We start from the raw sequence: 20,058 nt of genomic DNA on the forward strand, positions 1-20,058 counted from the left end.
TTAAAAAAAAATAGCTCAGCCTCAGAGCCTTCCAGAATAAAATTAAGAAATTCAGAATCATCTGTGACATACTACATTAAGAGATTTAGAGAATACCCTCCAAGTCTTGTACTTTTATGTGTAAGGTTAAACAAATGTAATTCATGATGCCCAAATCAGTTAATACAGTCAAAGAGTCCACAAGTCATGTTTTTTCTTTCTCCATCAAAATGCTAGGAGCCTCGGGACTTCCCTGATGGTCCAGTGGTAAAGAATCTGCCTTCCAATGCAGGGGATGTGGGTTCAATCCCTGGTCGGGGAACTAAGATCCCACATGCTGCGGGGCAACTAAGCCCACACACAGCACAGCTACTGAGGTCATGCGCCTCAACAGAGAACCCATGCACCACAACTACAGAGCCCACATGCCCTGGAGCCCAAGCGCCACAACTAGAAAGAAGCCCGCGTGCCCCAAAGAAGATCCCGTGTGCCACAACAAAAGACCCTGCATGCCACAACTAAGACCTGACGCAGCCAAAAAAATAAAGAAAATAAGTAAGTAAAATAAATAAATATTTTTTAAAAAGATTAAAAAATGCTAGGAGCCTCAAACAGGGGTTAGATACTCATATATAGAAATTGCTAACAAAGTTTTCCAACACTGATAACTATAAATGCATCACTTCGGTGGGTCACTGAACTCCAATCTAAAGGCTCATTTATTTATAAGAAAAACCACAACACGTGTGACACATAAATTTCCATTTCAGCTATATAACAGGAATTTTACCTACCTTTATCTGGGTGATTCAAAATCATGATTCTCCTGTGAGCTGCTCTAATCTTGGCCTTGCCGGCAGATGGGCTGTAAAAAGAAATTAAAGTGCTTATAACAAATAGTGTCAAATGCAGATTATAAATTAATGGTTTATATGAGTTTTAAGAAATTAAAAACTAATGAGAATTTCACCATCTTGTGGATAAATATGAAATTACAGCTTGTCACTTCATTCTACCAACCATCAAAATAAATCATATTCAATGCTGCATGTACTTTCCTTCAGTCCTTATGCTCAATTAAAAAAACATATACACAATATAAGGATAGGAGAATCATAGCCTGTAGACTATTACTGTGAGTTTGAAAATTTATGCTTCAAGCTCTTTGAGGGGAAGGCAGTATATATAATGTAACAAACAGGTATTTGAACTCTAGGGCTACCAGACTTCAGGATTTTAATCCCAGCACTGCCATGAAAGATGGGGTAGCCTTGGTCAAATTTTTTACCCTCTCTGAGCTTCGGTTTCTTCATTGTGACACAGGGATAGGAACAACATAGTCCTCATAGAGCAATTACAAGGATTAAATTAGTTGATGCCAACAAAGTGCTACAGCAGTGCCTGGTGTGTAGCAAATGTTCCATAATAGTTAGCTTTTACTATTATTATCTTTCAACAGAACATCTCAAAACCCTTAATAGCTCATAATTTATTTAGCTTTGTGAGAAAACTACGGGAAAAGCTTGGCTGTTAGAGCCTATGCTCTAAACAAAAATTAAAGGAGAAAGTTAAATAAACCTAAAATTATTCCTGCAAAACCTAATTTATCCAGTACTGGAACTCCTTCTCTCTAGTACATTTTCCAGGTAAGGAAAAAAATTAACACTAATAATAATAAGATCCTGGTGTTCCTACTTAATATTTATACTAGTTTATCTAAGCTGCTTTTCTGAGCCTCAAATGGAAATAACAGTAGCTGACTCAAAGCACACAGTGGTTGCTGTGAAACTCAAAATCATCTATACGGATGAACCACACTGTAGGGGCTAAACGCAGGAACTTTTAGAGACATTCAGACACTGGTTTAAATCCATCACTCATAATCTATAAAACTTTGTCTTGGGACTTCCCTGGTGGTCCAGTGGTTAAGACTCCGTACTTCCTCTTCAGGGGACGCGGGTTCGATCCCTGGTTGGGGAATCAAGATCCCACATGCCGTGTGGTGCGGCAAAAACAAACAAAAAAAAACACTTCATCTTGCTTACTTGAACTCTCTGACTTATAATTTTCTCACAAGCAAAATTTTCTCATAAGCATACCTCCTAGGATTATTTTAAGGACAAGTTAGATTATATAAGCAAAAAGGATGAGCATGACCTGGCATAAAGTTAGTGTTCAAAGAATAGTAGTTATGATCATGAACATAAAGAATGCTTATGAAAGTGTATTACATTTCCTACTTTTTAAAAAATGGGGTATAAATAATCTAATCTAGCATATCTTGAATGACTCAAAAAGCATTATCATGAGTATCAATTAAGTGCAAAGAAACTCTCAAGGTCTGCAGTGGTTTGCTTGCCCTTCTCCTAAATGGTCATAAAATGCTATCCATTTAAGTTCTTCTGTCTGTTTTGAACACTGCCTTCCTCGCTGTCAGTTGTCAATCCTCAATTCTGCCAGTGTTCCAGTCTCTAGCTATTACCTGCCAGTTACTTGCTACTTCTAATCTCCTGGGGTTAAGTAACAGATCATCAAACATGTTAAAATACACTATCAATTGCTACATAAGCATATAAACATTCTTCTATAAATAAATAAGTCAGTCAAAAAGCAAGTAAAAAAAAAAAAACAGAAACAAAACAAAAAAAAGCAAGTCAAAAGAGAAATCAAAAAAAATCTTGAGACAAATGAACAACCTACCAAAACTTATGGGATGCAGCCAAAGCATTTCTAAGAGGAATTATAGTAATAAAAGCCTACATTCAGGGGGAAAAAAAAGAACTCAGATAAACAACCTAACTTTACACCTCAGAGAAGTATAAAAAGAAGAACAAACTAAGCCCAAAACTAGTAGAAGGAAAATAAAGATCACAGTGAAAATAAATGAAATAGAGACTAAAAAGACCAAGAAACCAAAAATCAATGAAACTAAGAGCTAGTTTTTTGAGAATATATACAAAACAGACAAACCACTAGCTAGGTCACCAAGAAAACAGAGGACTCAAGTAAAATCAGAAATGAAAAAGGAGAGATTACAACTGATACCACAGAAATACAAAGCATAAGAGACTACTGTGAACTGTACTGTACAATAACAAATTGGACACCCTAGGAGAAATAAGTGGATAAATTCCTAGAAACAAAGCATCTACCAAGACTGAATCATAGAAAATATGAACAGACCAGTTACTACTAATGAGACTGAATCAGCAATCAGAAAACTTCCAACAAAGAAAAGTCCAGGACCAGATGTCTTCACTTAATTCTCCCAAACATTTAAAGAATAATTAACACCAATCCTTAAACTCTTCCAAAACATGGAAGAGGAGGAAACACTTCCAAACTCATTTTATGAGGCTAGCATTACCCTGACACCCAAACCAGACAAGGGCACTACAAGAAAAGAAAAATACAGGCCAATATCCCTGATGATCACAAATGCAAAAATTCTCAACAAATATTACCAAATCGAATTCAACAATACATTCAAAGAAAGGATCATATACCATGATTAAGTGGGATTTATTCCAAACAAAACGAAGGATAAAAATCACATAGTCATTTCAATAGATGTAGAAGCAGCATTTGACAAAATTCAATATCCATTAATGATAAAAACTCTTGACAAGGTTGGTATAGAGGGAACGAACCTCAACATAATAAAGACCATATATGAAAAGCCCACAGCTAACATTATACTCAATGATGAAAAGATCAGATCAGAAACAAGACAAAGCTGCCCACTCTCACCACCTTTATTCAACATAGCATTGGAAGTCCTAGTCAGAGCAATTAGTCAAGAAAAAGAAATAAAAGGCATCCAAATGAGAAAGGAAGAAGTAAAACTATCATTATTTGCAGATGACATTTTTACCTATAAAAAACCCTAAAGACTACACCAAAAAACTGTTAGAACTAATCAACAAATTCAGTAAAGTTGCAGGCTCTAAAATCAATGTACAATAATTTATTGTTTCTATATACTAATAACAAACTATCAGAAAATCAAGAAAACAATCCCATTTAAAATTGCATCAAAAACAATAAAATACCGAAGAATAAATTTAACCAAGGAGGTGAAGACCTGTACACTGAAAACCAGAAGACACTGATGAAAGAAACTGAAGACACAAAAAAATGCAAAGATATTCTGTGCTCATGGATTGGAAGAAGTCATTTTTTAAAAATGTCCATACTATCCAAAGCACTATACAGATTCAATGCAACTTATATCAAAATTCCAAAGGCATTTTTCACAGAAATAGAACAAAAATTCCTAAAATTTGTATGGAACCAACCACAAAAGATCCTGAATAACCAAAGGAATCTTGAGAAAGAAGAACAAAGCTGGAGGCATCAAACTTCCTGATTTCAATCTATCAATATATTACAAATGCTCTAGTAATCAAACAGTATGGTATTGGCATAAAAAGACACATAGATTAATGGTACAGAACAGAGCCTAGAAATAAACCCATACCTATACAGTCAATTAATTTACAACAAAGGAATAGAGAATATACAGTAAGGGAAAGGATAGTCTCTTCAATAAATGGTGTTTATTGGGAACAGAAAATCTGAACAGTCATATGCAAAGGAATAAAACTGGACCTTTATCTTGTACCACACAAAATTAACTCAAAATGGATTAAAGACTTAGATGTAACACCTTAAAACTACTAGAAGAAAATATAGGATATAAGCTCCTTGATATTGGTCTTGTAAAGATTAAGCAAGATGAGAGAATCCTAGTTCTTAAACAAAGCATTAAAAATTAAACGTAGCTCTGATGTATCTCCAGTATAGACAATTCCACCACAAATTGAAAATGTAACTTTAAATTAAATATCATTTTGCCTAGATCAGGGATTTCAAACTGCTCCCTGGAATGCATTTGACTGGGAGTAGGTGAGTGGGGTGTATAGAACAGAGTAGTGTTCCCTGATCCTGTAGCAAATGGAGCAGTTTGGGTCTCATCTTTTTCTACTACTAGTCTATTGAATAACATTTAAACAGAGTTCCACAGAAGTTTTTAGAAAGTCTGAAAATCACAAATGTGTGCATAATTTCAGAATATATCAGGTATATTAAGTTTTCCTGGGCAGCTCAGTAAAATATTTCAGGCTTACGCAATATGTAAGAATATACAGAGTCATCTGGTAACATAGTCATCTAGTAACATAGGGGTTTCTTTGTTTTTAAATAGAGTATCAACAGAGTCAAGCTCCATTTTGTCTTTACCTACTTGTTATGCAGTCTAAATCATTTGGATTCACTTATCACAGAAAATGGAACCACAGCAATGTATTCACACTTTGAGAATCTCCTCAAAATCAATGCCGCCTGACTGAAAGAAAGGGCTAGAGGAAAGCAAATAAGGTCCACCTTTCTATTTAATGTGTTAAGGGCAAATATTTAGCTTCTGCATTCATGACAGAGATGGGAACGGAGCGGCGCCAACATTTATGCAGCACCTGTTATCTGGCAGGCACGTGGATAAAAAGGTGACTCATGTCATTACAAATTCCGACAAGGCAGATATTATTAATTCCAAATCAAAAATGAAGACGCTGAAGTGCAGAAAAGCTAACAATAAGTGCCTCAGCGACAGAATCAGGACGAGGATCTGTCTGCTTACCTGATATTTATTGGGTAGTTACCAAGTTCTACGTTTATGCTAAAACTTCATATGTGTTCATCTTCGCAGCAACCCTATGCAGTAGAAACTAATATTTTCTCTATTTTACAAATGATGAGACTGATGTCACGCACCTAACAGGTGGTAAAAATGGTATTTGTACCTAGATTCACTTGTTATCAGAGTCTGTGCTGTTAGCCACTCAATTTTCCTTGTGAAATTTTGTACAGCTTCCAGCTCAATGGGATAAAACTTTATAACCATGTATCTTAAGTCAACTCCTAATTATCTTTCCTAAAAACAGGAGTACCTTGGATGATATTAAATGATACCCTCAAAAACTTTTGTGTTTGGTTTAATAATGTGCATCATATTCACATTTCAACACTATGAACGGGATGATATGGGGGCCCAAGAAAAATAACAATGCCACTCTGAATAATATTAAAGAAAAGAATAGTTAGCAATACAGCTAATTTCCTAGTTTGGTTCCCCTGCTTAAAATCATTTCTATTTTTTGTATTCTCAGTGAGAGAGCCCATTTCTTCTTATTTTTTAATTTTTTAAAATAAATTTATTTTATTTATTTATGGCTGCACTTGGTCTTCACTGCTGCACACGGGCTTTCTCTAGTTGCAGCGAGCAGAGGCTACTCTTCATGGTGGTGCACAGGCTTCTCGTTGCAGTGGCTTCTCTTGTGTGGAGCACGGGCTCTAGGGGAATGGACTTCAGTAGTTGTGGCACGCAGGCTCAGTAGTTGTGGCGCACGGGCTTAGCTGCTCCGCAGCATGTGGGATCTTCCCAGACCAGGGCTCGAACCCGTGTCCCCTGCATTGGCAGGCGGATTCTTAACCACTGCACCATCAGGGAAGCCCCCATCTCTTCTTATATTTAAATGAAGCACCAAGCTAAATTGAGCTGTTCCTCCCCTACCCACCTTTTTGTTTTTTCTTGATTAGTCATAAGAAATTACAAAATGTTTGGCCTTAAATATCTGCTAATCTAAAAGAGATTTAAAAGTTCTGTTGATACAGGACTTTATGATCTATTCTCCTTAATTATGTTGACTAAGTCACCATAAGATGTGTTGTAGCTAACATATTGTAACCAACCCCCATAAAAATTTGAGTGAGCTCTAAGGGAACATAAGGTAAACAAATATAGATACTAGTGAATCTATGGTAGGGGATGTATTATTAACTTTAAGTGTTAAATGATATACAGCAATCACATAATATCATTAACTTTCTCCAAGCCATTCAAAGTTAGACAATAAATGGATACTAAGGTAAAACAAATATAATGAAATATGCTAGATGTCAAATTGTGGAACTAAGAAAGAACTGTGAAACAGATCCCAAAAATATGATACATATCAAATTAGAAAACTGACTCCAGAAAGAATTCATTGTCACAATAAAGGTTATTTTGATAATTGCATTGGAACTTTAGTATTAAAATACAATAGCTCCTTGTTAAGAAATAAAGGCACATCACAAATACGCCTGATTTTTTTTAGGGGTGGTAGGATAATTTCTTAGATTTGAGGTTTTAAAATGTAAAAATTTGACATTTTCTCCTCTGCCTCCTATTCATAATTTAAAATATAAGGATAACTTTACTGTCACATTTTCTTCTTTTTCAAGACAAACTTAGCCACAGAACAAAATAATACTTATGCAGCACACCTACCTTACACCTAAAATAAGACTTGCTTCTTGCCTACTCATTTTCTGTTCAAATCCTCCTTTATAGTAGGATGAAAAACTCTATAGAGGAAAGAAAGAGCAAGAAATAATTAGTTCCACATATGAGATGGCATGACCTCAATCCCATCACACAGCTGCAATAAGAGTAATGTATTTTCCAGGGCTTCCCTGGTGGCGCAGTGGTTGAGAATCTGCCTGCCAGTGCAGGGGACACGGGTTCGAGCCCTGGTCTGGGAGGATCCCACATGCCGCGGAGCAACTGGGCCCGTGAGCCACAACTACTGAGCCTGCGCGTCTGGAGCCTGTGCTCCGCAACAAGAGAGGCCGTGACAGTGAGAGGCCCGCGCACTGCGACGAAGAGTGGCCCCCGCTCGCCACAACTAGAGAATGCTCTGGCACAGAAACGAAGACCCAACACAGCCAAAAATAAATTAATTAATTAACTCCTACCCCCAACATCTTCTTAAAAAAAAAATTTTTCAAAAAAAAAAGAGCAATCTATTTTCCAGAAGTCAACTTGGAATTGTGGGAGGTGGGGAGGGAGAGCACTAAACAATAATCCTCTACAAGAAATTATGACCAAGATAAACACTACACTGAAGGAATAAAACAGGTCAGTAGAAGCAAAAGGCCTGAACTTTATCTAAGCTCTACGGTAATTTTCTCATTGGATAACCTTGACCAAGTCACTTACTGTAGAGATGACAGACATCTTTTTAACCTACTAGACTGGCTGACTGAGAAAGAGGAGAAGCTGACAACGTGAGGAGGACACCAGGATATTAGACAGGGAGGCCAAGAGACCGGAAGACTAGACTGAAAGGTCAATGTGGCTGGAGACGCCTGAGCAAGGAGAGAAGTAGTAGAGAGATAACAGGCGCCAGATTGTGGAGGGCCTTGGAAGCAATGGAAATGATTTAGGATTTTATTCTCAGTGGTAGGAGAACCAGAGCACTGGGGTAACAGATTTGACTTGGTTTTAAAAGAATTACTCTAACTGCTGTGTAGAGAATAGAAAGACAGGTACAGAGTGCAGGCAGGAGACCAGTTAAGATGACATAACAGTAATCTAGGCAAGAGGTGATGCTGGTATGGACCAATGTGGTAGTACAGGAGGAGGTGAGAGCTGTCAGATTTTGGATGTACTTTGAAAGCAGAAATAACATTTGCTTGGATTGAATATGGGATATGAGAAAAAGCAGGGAACTGAAGATGATGCAGTAAACGCTGCTATACACTGCACAGATCCCCCTTCAGAGCTGAGGCACTTACTCCGCAGACACTGGGGCTGCCGCTGGCAGACAGCACTCAGCTGTCAACCTCCAGCAATTGCCTTGGCTGAAGAATGTCAGGCTCACGCCCCCTTCACAGGAGGGTCTCTAGCTGATGACTGGCTGACGTCAGGGTATAAACACTGTGCTTCTCCAGGGCTCAGTCCTTGGACTTCTTAGCTATATTTACCTCCCAGGTGATGTCACTTAGCTTCATGGCCTCTTGCCCCAAATCGGGATAATCACGATGAGTCACCTGAGCGTCAGAGGTCCCGGGGGGTTCGCCGTCTCAGGCCTTTTACTAAGACTGCACTGCAGCCTAAATTATCCCTCCATTCTTCTTCCTTCTCTTGCCTCCTGGAGCTGTTGATCCTAAGAGCATTCTCTAATAAACTAACAGCTTGCTAAACTTTGTCTCACTCTGCAAATAACTGCAAGGTTTCTGGCCTAAACTGCCATTAGTGACTTAGACAAGGCGTGGTTATTTGTTACTTGTTTCTTGTGGGTAACACATATCAGGAGATTGGTTTTGGTTACATTAAGGTTCAAAAATGTCTATGTAAGTGGAGGAAAAGTCTGACCTGGAGATAACATTTGGGAGTCATGAGTACACAGACGGTATTTAAAAGTGTGAGACTAAATGAGATCACCTAGAGTGGGAGTGTAGATAAGAAGTCCAAAGACTGAGCCCTAGAAACTGCAACATTTAATGGCACAGAGATGGAGAGGAATCAGTAAAGGAAACTGTGATGGCCTAGTGGTGCAGGAGGAGGAAAAGCAGATGCCAAAAGTGAGGAAGTGAAAAATAGTTTCAGGGCTTCCCTGGTGGCGCAGTGGTTGAGAGTCTGCCTGCCGATGCAGGGGACACGGGTTCCTGCCCCGGTCCGGGAGGATCCCACATGCCACAGAGCGGCTGGGCCCGTGAGCCATGGCCGCTGAGCCTGCGCGTCCGGAGCCTGTGCTCCGCAACGGGAGAGGCCACAACAGTGAGAGGCCCGCGTAGCAAAAAAAAAAAAAAAAAAGTTTCAAATGCTTCCAATAGGTCAAGGAAGACAAGAACTGAGGGCTGACGGCTGGATTTACCCTTTGGTAAATCTAAGTCTAGTGAAGGTACTGGAAGTGAAGATTTGATTAGAGTGAGTTTAAGAGAGAACAGGAGAGGGCTTCCTTGGTGGCGCAATGGTAAAGAATCCACCTGCTAATGCAGGGGACACGGGTTCGAGCCCTGGTCCGGGAAGATCCCACATGCTGTGGAACAACTAAGCCCGCCCGCCACAACTACTGAAGCCCACGCGCCTAGAGCCTGTGCTCCGCAACAAGATAAGCCACTGCAATGAGAAGCCCGCGCACCACAACGAAGAGTAGCCCCTGCTCACCACAACTAGAGAAAGCCTGCGCGCAGCAACGAAGACCCAATGCAGACAAAAATAAATTTAAAAAACAAAAACAAAAAAACACAGAACAGGAGGAAAGGAATGGGAGACAGCAAAGAGAGACAACTCTTCAGGAGCTCTTAAACAAGATGCATGAACTCAACTTTTAGAAGGAAAAAAATTCACACATGATTGAATGTGTACATGTTTCTAAAACGTGAACCCATATTTTTCTAAGGAAAAACAAAGTGTATGCTTGCATAAAACAAAATCTGAAAGTATACACACCAAAATGTTATTTTGGGGTGGTGGAATTATGAATAATTATTTTCTTCATGTTTATTTTTACTTTCTAAGTTTTCAACAATAAACACAGTTACAAATACAATTTTTTTTAAAAAAAAAAGGGACTAAAAGGAAACCAACTAAATTATTAGAGCTTAAGAAATGAGTCCTAAGGAGCCAGATCTGGTCATTTGTATAAGCTATTCTCTTTGAACAGCTTGTCATAAATTTCCATTGGTAATAATTCCCTGGTAATTAACTCATTCAACAAATACATTAGCACCTACTATGTGCCAGGACCTTTTCAAATGAGACAAGTGAAGTTCTGTCCTTTATCACATAGATGCTAATCTATCAATGTACCAGTACTGTGAGGAATATGATGTACTATTCCAAATTTCAAGTAATTAACAATCTAGTAAGAAAACAAAAAACAACCCCCTTCTCCAAATTGTGAGGGGAGGAAGGGAAGCAAATTGTTTAAGCACACATACTAATGTGGACAAATTATGTATATATACACAAGCACACACACACAGGGGAATATATAAAGGAATAAGAGATATATAGGGGAATACATATAAAGGAATAGAAAACTTAACAGAGGAAGAACAGCTGGTTTTAAGGTTTCTCTCAGGTGATCAAAATTTTTACTAGATGCATACCTTACTCCCTAATATTTCTATGAGTATCTACCTTTGTGAGCTCCAAATTTTCAGCATAATAAACTGATGATGTTTCATGAACTGTCATTTCCACTATATTCACAAAGCTCATTAACCCTAAAAGTAGCCATTATATCTAAGCAAATTTTTTACTTTGTTTTTTCCAGGTAGAAAAGGAGACTAAGAAAAGGTTACTTAAAGTCTAGCAACTGGATGAGACTCATACCCTAAAACACTGACCTGTTTACAAATAAGCTTACAAGTAAATATACAATCATCATAATCCTTCTAAAGGAGCTATATCATTTTTGAGGATAGACATTTAATATTTGGGGGCTATATACAGAAAGGCAGACAGAGAAAACAACGAAAATCAACTGCTCATGCTACTTCAGAAAAAATCATGCCTTCTAAACTCATGGAATTTAGGTTTTACATTACATAATTTTAAAAAGAAATTGTAAGCCCTTTGAAGCTTACAAGTAATACACCAATACTGCATTATATTAGGATATACAGACAAAGCCAATGCAGAACTATTTTCTGACAACACTGGTGGGTCAAGGAAATGTTTAAATTCAAAAAGATGTGATTACAATAAGGAACACAAAACAGATGGAGTAGATGGTTATATTTTTCTAATAGAATTTCCAAGAACAGAAATAGTGGGATTTATTCTGCTGTCTATTGGAAACACACCCTGAACCTTACAAATTATTATTTTGTATTATTTTATTTATAAAGTATATATATAAACAAAAATCAAAATAATTTTCCTTCTAAAATTAACATTGAATGCTGTAGTGCTATATATTATTAAAGAAGATGTGAAACGAACCAAGTTAAAGTCTTCATTAGCTAATTTACTCAATCACTTGAAACATAAAAGCCCTCCAAACAACCAGGAAAATATATCATTCCATAGTCTTAAGAGAAGAAACACATTTACCATAAACTATAAACTTTAATTATGTACAATAATCTATCTGATTTATAGAGCCACAGGATGACTTTAATTAGTGTTATTTCCATGAATTTCACTTAACCATAAAACAATGTAAGTCCAATTTTAAAAACTTGTATTCAAGTAAAAAGAAAAATTAACAAATAGAAAAATAAAAGCCTCAAAAGAAGATAAATGACTTGGGTTTTGTCCCCAAGAAAAAAATTAGGGGTAATTAGACAATAGCTGGGTCAATAATATACATTAATACTTAAAAAAAATCAAGTAAAAGGTACTGGTTCAAAACAGCAGACTTAATAATAAAAGTCTTTTGCTTTCCAAAGTGCCTGTGAAATGAGAAAAGATATTTTAAACAAGAAAAATCCGTAAGAGGCCGAGAAAACAAGAAATGGATCAAGTAGCAAACCAGAAAGTTTAAAGAAATCCTGGAAGATTGAAAACAGGTAAGACTGCACATATAGAAAAAAAATCACAGCAGCCCCAATTTAGCAGCCCCTCTGACTAAATTCAGAGTCAACAAATACAAAAAATAACATCAGGGTAATTAATTAAACCAGAACAGCAGAGAGAGATGATTCCTAACTCCATTAGCATTGGGCATAAGGGCCTGCCGCCTACCACTTTAGCCTCAGGCCAAGAAAGAGAATCATATGCCTGGGATGCACCCAGCTGTGGGTGGTAGGTCCCAAGAGAAGCAAAGGTACCAACAGATCACACTGAACCCAGAAGGCTGAAGAGGGGGACAGTTATGCCAAGCAGTAAAATACACATAGTACTCAACCACTCCTGGGTTCTGGAGGTTCCAAGACTGCCTCTGGGCTCCTTGATTTGGAAGAGACATGACTGTTGATATAAGCCACCTACGTGCTCACAGCACACTGCCAATCTTCTCATTCAATTAAATTGTTGAAGTAAATCTACCAGACTGCTGAGAAAGGCCACTTATATGAGTTCCAGGAGCAGAGACACATTGGAAGGAAAAAATAAAGAAAAAATATATGAGGATCTAACAGAACAAAAAACAGACAATTTTCACATAAGCCAAGGCTAAAAATTCCTGTGAAATTTCAGAACATCAATAATACAGAGAAAATCCCCCAAATTTCCAGCACTAAACAACAAACACACAAACAAAAATCACCCCAACCTAAAAACCAAAAGCACAAACGAAAGAAAATCAAAATCAAAACAAGCAGTGTACAAAGGAAAAAGAACACCAGAAAATCTGGCTAAGTCTGAGAGTACCAAAAAATGTGGCTGAGAGTATGCAGGAAAGTATAAAGGTGGGCACGGAGACTCCGTCTGAGCAGAGACTTCTGTAGTATCCCTCTAATACTGGCTCCACCAGATTCCAAGGAGCCAGCGGCTACATGACAACAGTGAGAGGGAAAGAAACAAACTCTCCATGCATTCCATATGAACAAAATTATTCTAGGCAATATTCCAGAAGAATGGGAAAAAAAGCATGAGAAAAAGAAAGATGAGATTTAAGAAAAAGATGATGTTAAAGCATCAAAGAAGCGAATAAAGTTTAAGAAAAAATGAAAAGAGAACCCATGGGAACTTGAGCCTTGAACATTCTCTTTTGAATGACAGGGATTTATTGACACACAACTACAGTCCCTATTTGTTAGTAACTCTATTTGATTCAATAATGAACACAGTTACAAAATCAAAACACTGTAAATGCCGTGCTTATGAATTTGGCTTTTTGGAATCAGTGCCAAGAGGAAGTATGTATATATTTCATTCCTCAATTTCCCTGGAACAATTAATATTTAAAGAAGTATTTTAAAAACTCCTATCTTCACTGAGGTATAATTATGGTGATGATAAAGATATTCCAAGATGTTTCACTGCAAACTGCAAGAGTAGTACTTTGTGGAAAAGGGGCCAGATTTATCAAAAGGCACTTGTCTTAACTTGAAGCCCACAAAAGGGAGGGAAAGGGGGCATGTATCACTTTTCTCTCCTTAAGAAATGCAGGGGCTGGGACTTCCCTGGTAGCGCAGTGGTTAAGAATCTGCCTGCCAATGCAGGGGACACAGGTTCGAGCCCTGGTCCAGGAAGATTCCACATGCCGCGGAGCAACTAAGCCCATGAGCCACAACTACTGAGCCTGCACTCTAGAGCCCACGAGCCACAACTACTGAGCCTGCATGCCACAACAACTGAAGCCCGCGTGCCTAGAGCCCGTGCTCCACAACAAGAGAAGCCACCGCAATGAGAAGTCCACACACTGCAATAAAGAGTAGCCCCCGCTCACCACAACTAGAGAAAGCCTTCGCACAGCAACGAAGACCCAATGCAGTCAATAAATAAATAAATAAATAAAGACACCTTTGAAAAGAAAAAAGAAATGCAGGGGCTGCATTCAGGATACCCATAATAATCTCTTAAACTATTCTACGTTATCTGTGAGCCTGCACAGAGCAGTGAAATGTTTCCCATTTTCTTTCTCTTTTCCTTTCAGTGTTAAATAATGTAGTTCTACAAAACACAAGTATATTTATGGTATAAACATATCTACTGAAGATCAGCATAAACAGGAGAGAAATGATTTCTGAAAGTCTCTCAATTTGCTTTACATAAACATATGGAAAGACATTTAAATAACTATGTCAAGCCACCATCACCTAAGTCCCTGGACTAGCTCAGTACCCTCTTAACAGGTTTCACAGCTTCTCCTCTGACTCATTCTAGTCTATACTCTTTGCAGCAGGCAGAGTGATCACCTAAATTGGTAATCATGTTGCCCACATGCTCAAAACCTTCCAAAGGCTTTCCATCACACTTAAACCAAAATCTGCTATCTTTGTCACAGTCTATTTGGCCCTAAGTGATCTGGGCCCAAACTACCACTGTTCCTTCCACATACTCCACTGGAGTTACTCTTGCTGCTAAATTCATTTCCACCTCGGGACCTTTGCAGTGTTCCCACTAGAAAGCTCTTTCTTCAGATGTTCACATGGCCTGCTCCCTCATCTTCTCAGAGAGGCCTTCCCAGACCTATCTAATATAGATTCCTCTCTGCTGTTAAAGAATCAATCTTACGCTGATTTAGTTCTCTAAAGAAAACTAAACTCCTACCTTCAACACCTCTACATATTATGTATCTTATTTATTTGTTAATTGTTTCCACTAAAAAGTAAACTCCTAGAAGGCAGTGTCTTTGTCTAGTTCATGACTACCTCCCACTCCCCACAATAATGTCCAGCATGTAGTAGGTGCTTAATGAACATTTATTTAATGAATGCTAAATACCTATTAATACTTTAGCCAAATAAAATATAAACAGGAAAACAGAAAATAAACACATGCTCCCTCCAATCACAGACATGCATTTATAAGTCTGCAAAATCACTTGCAGTTCTTTTGACCCCGAGTTTAATTATCTGTCATAATATAGTATGTCATCCTTTGAAAGTGTGGTTATTGTTCATGCCTAACTAAGCCTCACAAGCCTATAATGCCTTTGCCAAAACAAGCCATTCATTCTCAAATTGCTGTAAGTCAAGCTGATCTATCCCAGATCTTCTGTTTCCCAGAAATCAATGTTTATGTTGTACTGCTTCAGTGAGTTTTCTTTGCATGGTCTCTAGTGGTCACAAACCACAGTTCACCCAGTTCACCACACTATAGCTTTTTAGATACCTACTATCATTCATCTTTTACTTATATTCAGCTCAGCAGAGTAGCTGTAATGCTGGTAGATGAATGTATAATCCCTATAGGTTTCAAGGTTGGAATCATATAATTTTATGTTTGAGATAGCCAGGTGTGGTGGTACGAGGGAACTAGTTTCAAATTTGAAGATGAAATCAACTTTTGGGTAAGCTCCATCAGGACAGGCACCATGTCTGTCTTGTTCACCAGCTATGCCTAGCCGCTGGCACAGGACAATCACTAAATGAATACTAATTAAACAAGGAAAACAAATTACCTCAAAGTTGATGTAATACTACTAAAAGGAATAAGATAATTAAAAGTCAAAGTCAGGAATAAGCTTAGATATAAAATAACATGACCAAGAAACTTAAAAGAAACTAAATCAATAAAGTAAAGTTGCCAATGATACAAACATCTGTATGAAAATCCAAAACATTTTTCTGAATTACTATCAATAATGGCATATAAACAAAAATCAAAGCAAGGTTAGATTTCTAACTAAAGCCATTTTTAACTTACAGGGGTTGAAATCTTCTTTGCAGTTTCTGTGATTACTTGTCCTAGAGGTTTCCAGATTTGAGATGTGTAGCGACCTAAATAGTAACAGGAATAAAAGCAAATATATTTTCTATAATGAAAGCCAACACCCACAAAGTGCTCACCACAGTATTTATTGTTTACTTTGTATATGTTATTTTAATACCTATCTCAAAATCTACCTGAAAGACAGTCACATTTTTTCAAATTTCTAATTTATTAAATGGAGGACAGATTTCATTTTAATATAATTTTCATAGCTATTAAATTACGCTTTAGTTCATAATTAGAAAATTAGAAAATTTCAATGGTTATGTATAAAATCCTACTTTTATACAATGTTACAGGTCATAAAAACAATAACACCCTAGCACTCAATTTCTCACTGAGGATGACTACTCTCCTAAAAGCTTCTTTTATTTTAGTGCTTTCCTTTCTTAGGCATCCTAATAATCAAAATTCCTCTGAGTCTGGACAACTAAGTATCAATAGCAAAACAGGTCCTAAATTGTTTTGAGGGCATAGAACAAGAATAAAATATTATCTGGCTAATTTACCTTTTGTACCCTAATCAGAATGTGTGTCTACGAATACTAGAGTCTCTTTTCCCAAAGCTCTGCTAGAAAACCAGTTATGACCCTCTGAACTTAAATTCAATTTCTAACCATAACATTATTTGCAAATCAAGATTTCTGCTGGGAAAGTTCAACTACATAGATGTTTTATAAGAAGTAACCTGTCTAAACATACTGTCATTCCTGTGCAAACAACATGTTACAGGGAAAAACAAAGGATGCTAGACATAGGAAGATGTGAAGTAGCCAATCTAAGTAGGAGATAAAAAGCTCTTGAGATCAAGTAGAACATTAAATAAAGTAAAATTAAATGAAGCGGAAACCCTAACTCATCGAAATCTCTTATATAAATATCAACTTCCATTTGATTCTACAACAGTATAAAATCTGGCTTTTAAAGTGCCTTAAAATTCCTTCAAAACCACAATCATGCAATCTCAATGTAAAAAAGCAATTAAAGGCTTCAAGAAGTGACATCCGGACATTTACTTTAACTATAGAGGAGAATATCTAGTTCCAATAGTCTAGGGGTACTTTCTCCTAAATTCTACTCTTCAGTCGTATTTGACCCTGAAAGAGAACTGCCTGCTATTAATATTCTAGTTAGTAAACTGAATTTGGCAACAGAGTAGTATGTATAGAATACATACACCAATTCTTCTCATTGTAGAAACAAGACCTTGGCAAAAGTATCTTTCTCTAATTTCAAATAAAAATCTTACACTTGAATTTGAAATAACTATGCCTATTCTGCTACAGTAACTAATACAAAAATTGTTTTATGTTTATGGGCAAGTTTGTCAGAATTCCTTTTCAGACATGATGCTCTTCTCATGAAACCTCAGTAAGTAGTTAACTATAGTTATATGAGACACAAGACTTTGACAGTACAAGAACCAAGAGAATCTGAACCACTGATCTTCCTGATTTTAAAGTTCTTACTGGTAAGGTGCTTTAAATAGAGTTGTGTGGAATTAAATATTATACAAAACAAAACAAAATCTTTTATGTCTTTTTCTATTGGATCTCACTGCATATAACCACAATGGAATGTAGCTCCACCTAAAAAGAAGATCCAATTAACAAGATCAAATCCATGGAACTTAAGAGACACAAATGCTAAATGAAAAATGTAAACCTTTATCAACAAGGAAATGCTCTCAGATTAACATTTAATTAGAGAATAGCTATGCAATTTAAAACTATAAATTAATGGTTAGAAGAGACAGCAATTTTACTTTAAATCTTTATTCTTTCTAAAAAGATTTTGGCAGTAAAAGAAGTTCTCCTGGGTTTGTCAAAGAAATTACACCAACATGTTAAAATGAATGATAAATATACTATAAAGAATGGCTACGCTCATCAGAAAGAACTGACAGCTCAGAAAATGTGTATTCTTATCGGCAAGAAAAAAATATGGGAGAATAAAAGAGCCCCATTATCACTTACACTGCTTCATATTAAAGAGATTTTATTTTTTAATAGTACACTATAGCTCAAACTAAAAAAATGTCAGGAAGATCAATTATTATTGGGGCTAGTTTTCCTAGCTTTTGTATCGTTAATTTCCTTCACTACGAAGTTTATCTAGATTTTGCTGTGCTGACAAATCTTCAGTGACTATAAATGTTGCAAAGAATGGGAACGTATGTCTTAAAATCAAAAACCTCAGAATACTAAGGGTCTTCTCATGAATCACTATAGAAGCTACTTGGAAATATTTCTCCTGCAACATTTATTGATATATATCCTTTATTTATCTTACCTGCAAATCCAAGAGCTGCAATACCCAGTCCCACAGCTATCAAACTTCTTGCCTATGGAGGAAAAAATAATTATCACTTATAGTGTTACATACTGGGTTTTTTAAGTAAATCATTTTAAATAATGAGAATTATGATTAATAACACATTTTCCTCAAGCTCTGTGGTGCAGAATTTTTAAAAATCTTCAGGATTACAGCTAATTTTCAGTGAATTAAAATAATTCTAGATTTCATTTAATTTCCATGTATTTGAATTTGTTCTAACCAAGAGCTTTTATGTTACCTATTGCTAAAATGTTTTCTATAGACTATTCTTTCTTTTTTTGTGTGTGGTACGCGGGCCTCTCACTGTTGTGGCCTCTCCCGTTGCGGAGCGCAGGCTCAGCGGCCATGGCTCACGGGCCTAGCCGCTCCGCGGCATGTGGGATCTTCCCGGAGCGGGGCACGAACCCACGTCCTCTGCATCGGCAGGTGGACTCTCAACCACTGCGCCACCAGGGAAGCCCCTAGACTATTCTTAATAGTGGGTTTAATGTATTTATCTTCTATAAAGCTAAAAGGTAAGTATTTCCTCCTCAGTTACATATGCAATGCTCAATGGACGCTGCTATATTTAAAAACCTTGATAAAATGTATCCATGTTTAGAAAAGAAGTCAAAGTGTGAAAAATTAGTAAAAGTGATGAATAACTTAAGAGTTAGCTTATTTCTACCTTTCTAGACCAATGTAAAAATTTTACAGTAAGAGCCAAGAATTCAGTTATGAGCTCATCCTGATAAATTTTAAATTAGTTATATACTCCATATCAGTCTATGCTTTTCTCCTTAACTACCTTGGGAAAATATTCGTCACAACAGAAAAAGGTTTTATGTAGCCAGGATCAACGGCTGCCCCCCAAGATCCATTTTCCCCTTCTTCTACAGGATCAAACTTCCTATTTTTAGCCAGACACATATTTCCAAGCCCCCCCTTAGTCTTAGGTACAGCTATGTTTACTAAGTGTTGGCTTATAGGATATAAGCAGAGTGGTGTGTGCAGCCTCAGAGAACTCCTTCATGGGACGGTGGAATGTCCTTCTCCCTTTCCATTCCTCCTTCCTGCTGGCTGCAATGTAGACATTATACCAGGAGCTGCCATGTCGGATAAGGAAGGAAGAACAATGGGATGAAAGGAGCCCGCGTCCTGGATGATCATGTAGCTGCCACAGCACCCCTGGACTGCTTCTATTTACATGAGATAAAAATAAAATTGTCTTTCTAAGATACTACTACTATTTTCAGTTTTCAGGTACTTGCAGCCAAATCAAATTCTGATGGGATCAGAATTAAGGAGAGACACTATAGAAACGGTTTCTGTCTGATTAGTGGTGAAAGAGGCAAACCCATAAGATCCAAAAACTAAAAAAAAGCTACAATAATCTCACTAGGGAGTAGAATGGAGTCATTTCACAACAGTACAGCAGAAATCATAAGATGGAGATTGAGACTAGATGGATAGTAAAACCAAAAGGCCCTATAGCCATCAGTTTTCAAGTTCTGTAAGGGAATGCAAATCTTAGGAAATCAAAGCCCCAAGTCTTCAAGAGGAGACTCTATAAGGATAAACATCAAGACACAAAGGCGAACTGT

The 20,058-nt window shown here is 37.1% G+C and overlaps 1 protein-coding gene across 3 annotated transcripts in view; it reads right to left on the minus strand.

The window, feature by feature from the left end:
• Nucleotides 1–20,058, minus strand: part of DNAJC15 (DnaJ heat shock protein family (Hsp40) member C15) — a 105,375-nt gene that overhangs the window by 17,466 nt on the left and 67,851 nt on the right. For all 3 annotated transcript variants that reach the window (XM_073795250.1, XM_019936498.3, XM_073795249.1), the window contains exons 2-5: nucleotides 18,431–18,482; nucleotides 16,073–16,146; nucleotides 7,310–7,386; nucleotides 774–844 (exon numbers count right to left, since the gene is read on the minus strand). In XM_073795250.1, the coding sequence (XP_073651351.1) occupies nucleotides 774–844; nucleotides 7,310–7,386; nucleotides 16,073–16,146; nucleotides 18,431–18,482 (274 nt within the window). The remainder of the gene's footprint in view (nucleotides 1–773; nucleotides 845–7,309; nucleotides 7,387–16,072; nucleotides 16,147–18,430; nucleotides 18,483–20,058) is intronic.

This window comes from Tursiops truncatus, chromosome 18 (assembly GCF_011762595.2).
Source record: "Tursiops truncatus isolate mTurTru1 chromosome 18, mTurTru1.mat.Y, whole genome shotgun sequence".
Lineage (NCBI taxonomy): Eukaryota > Metazoa > Chordata > Mammalia > Artiodactyla > Delphinidae > Tursiops > Tursiops truncatus.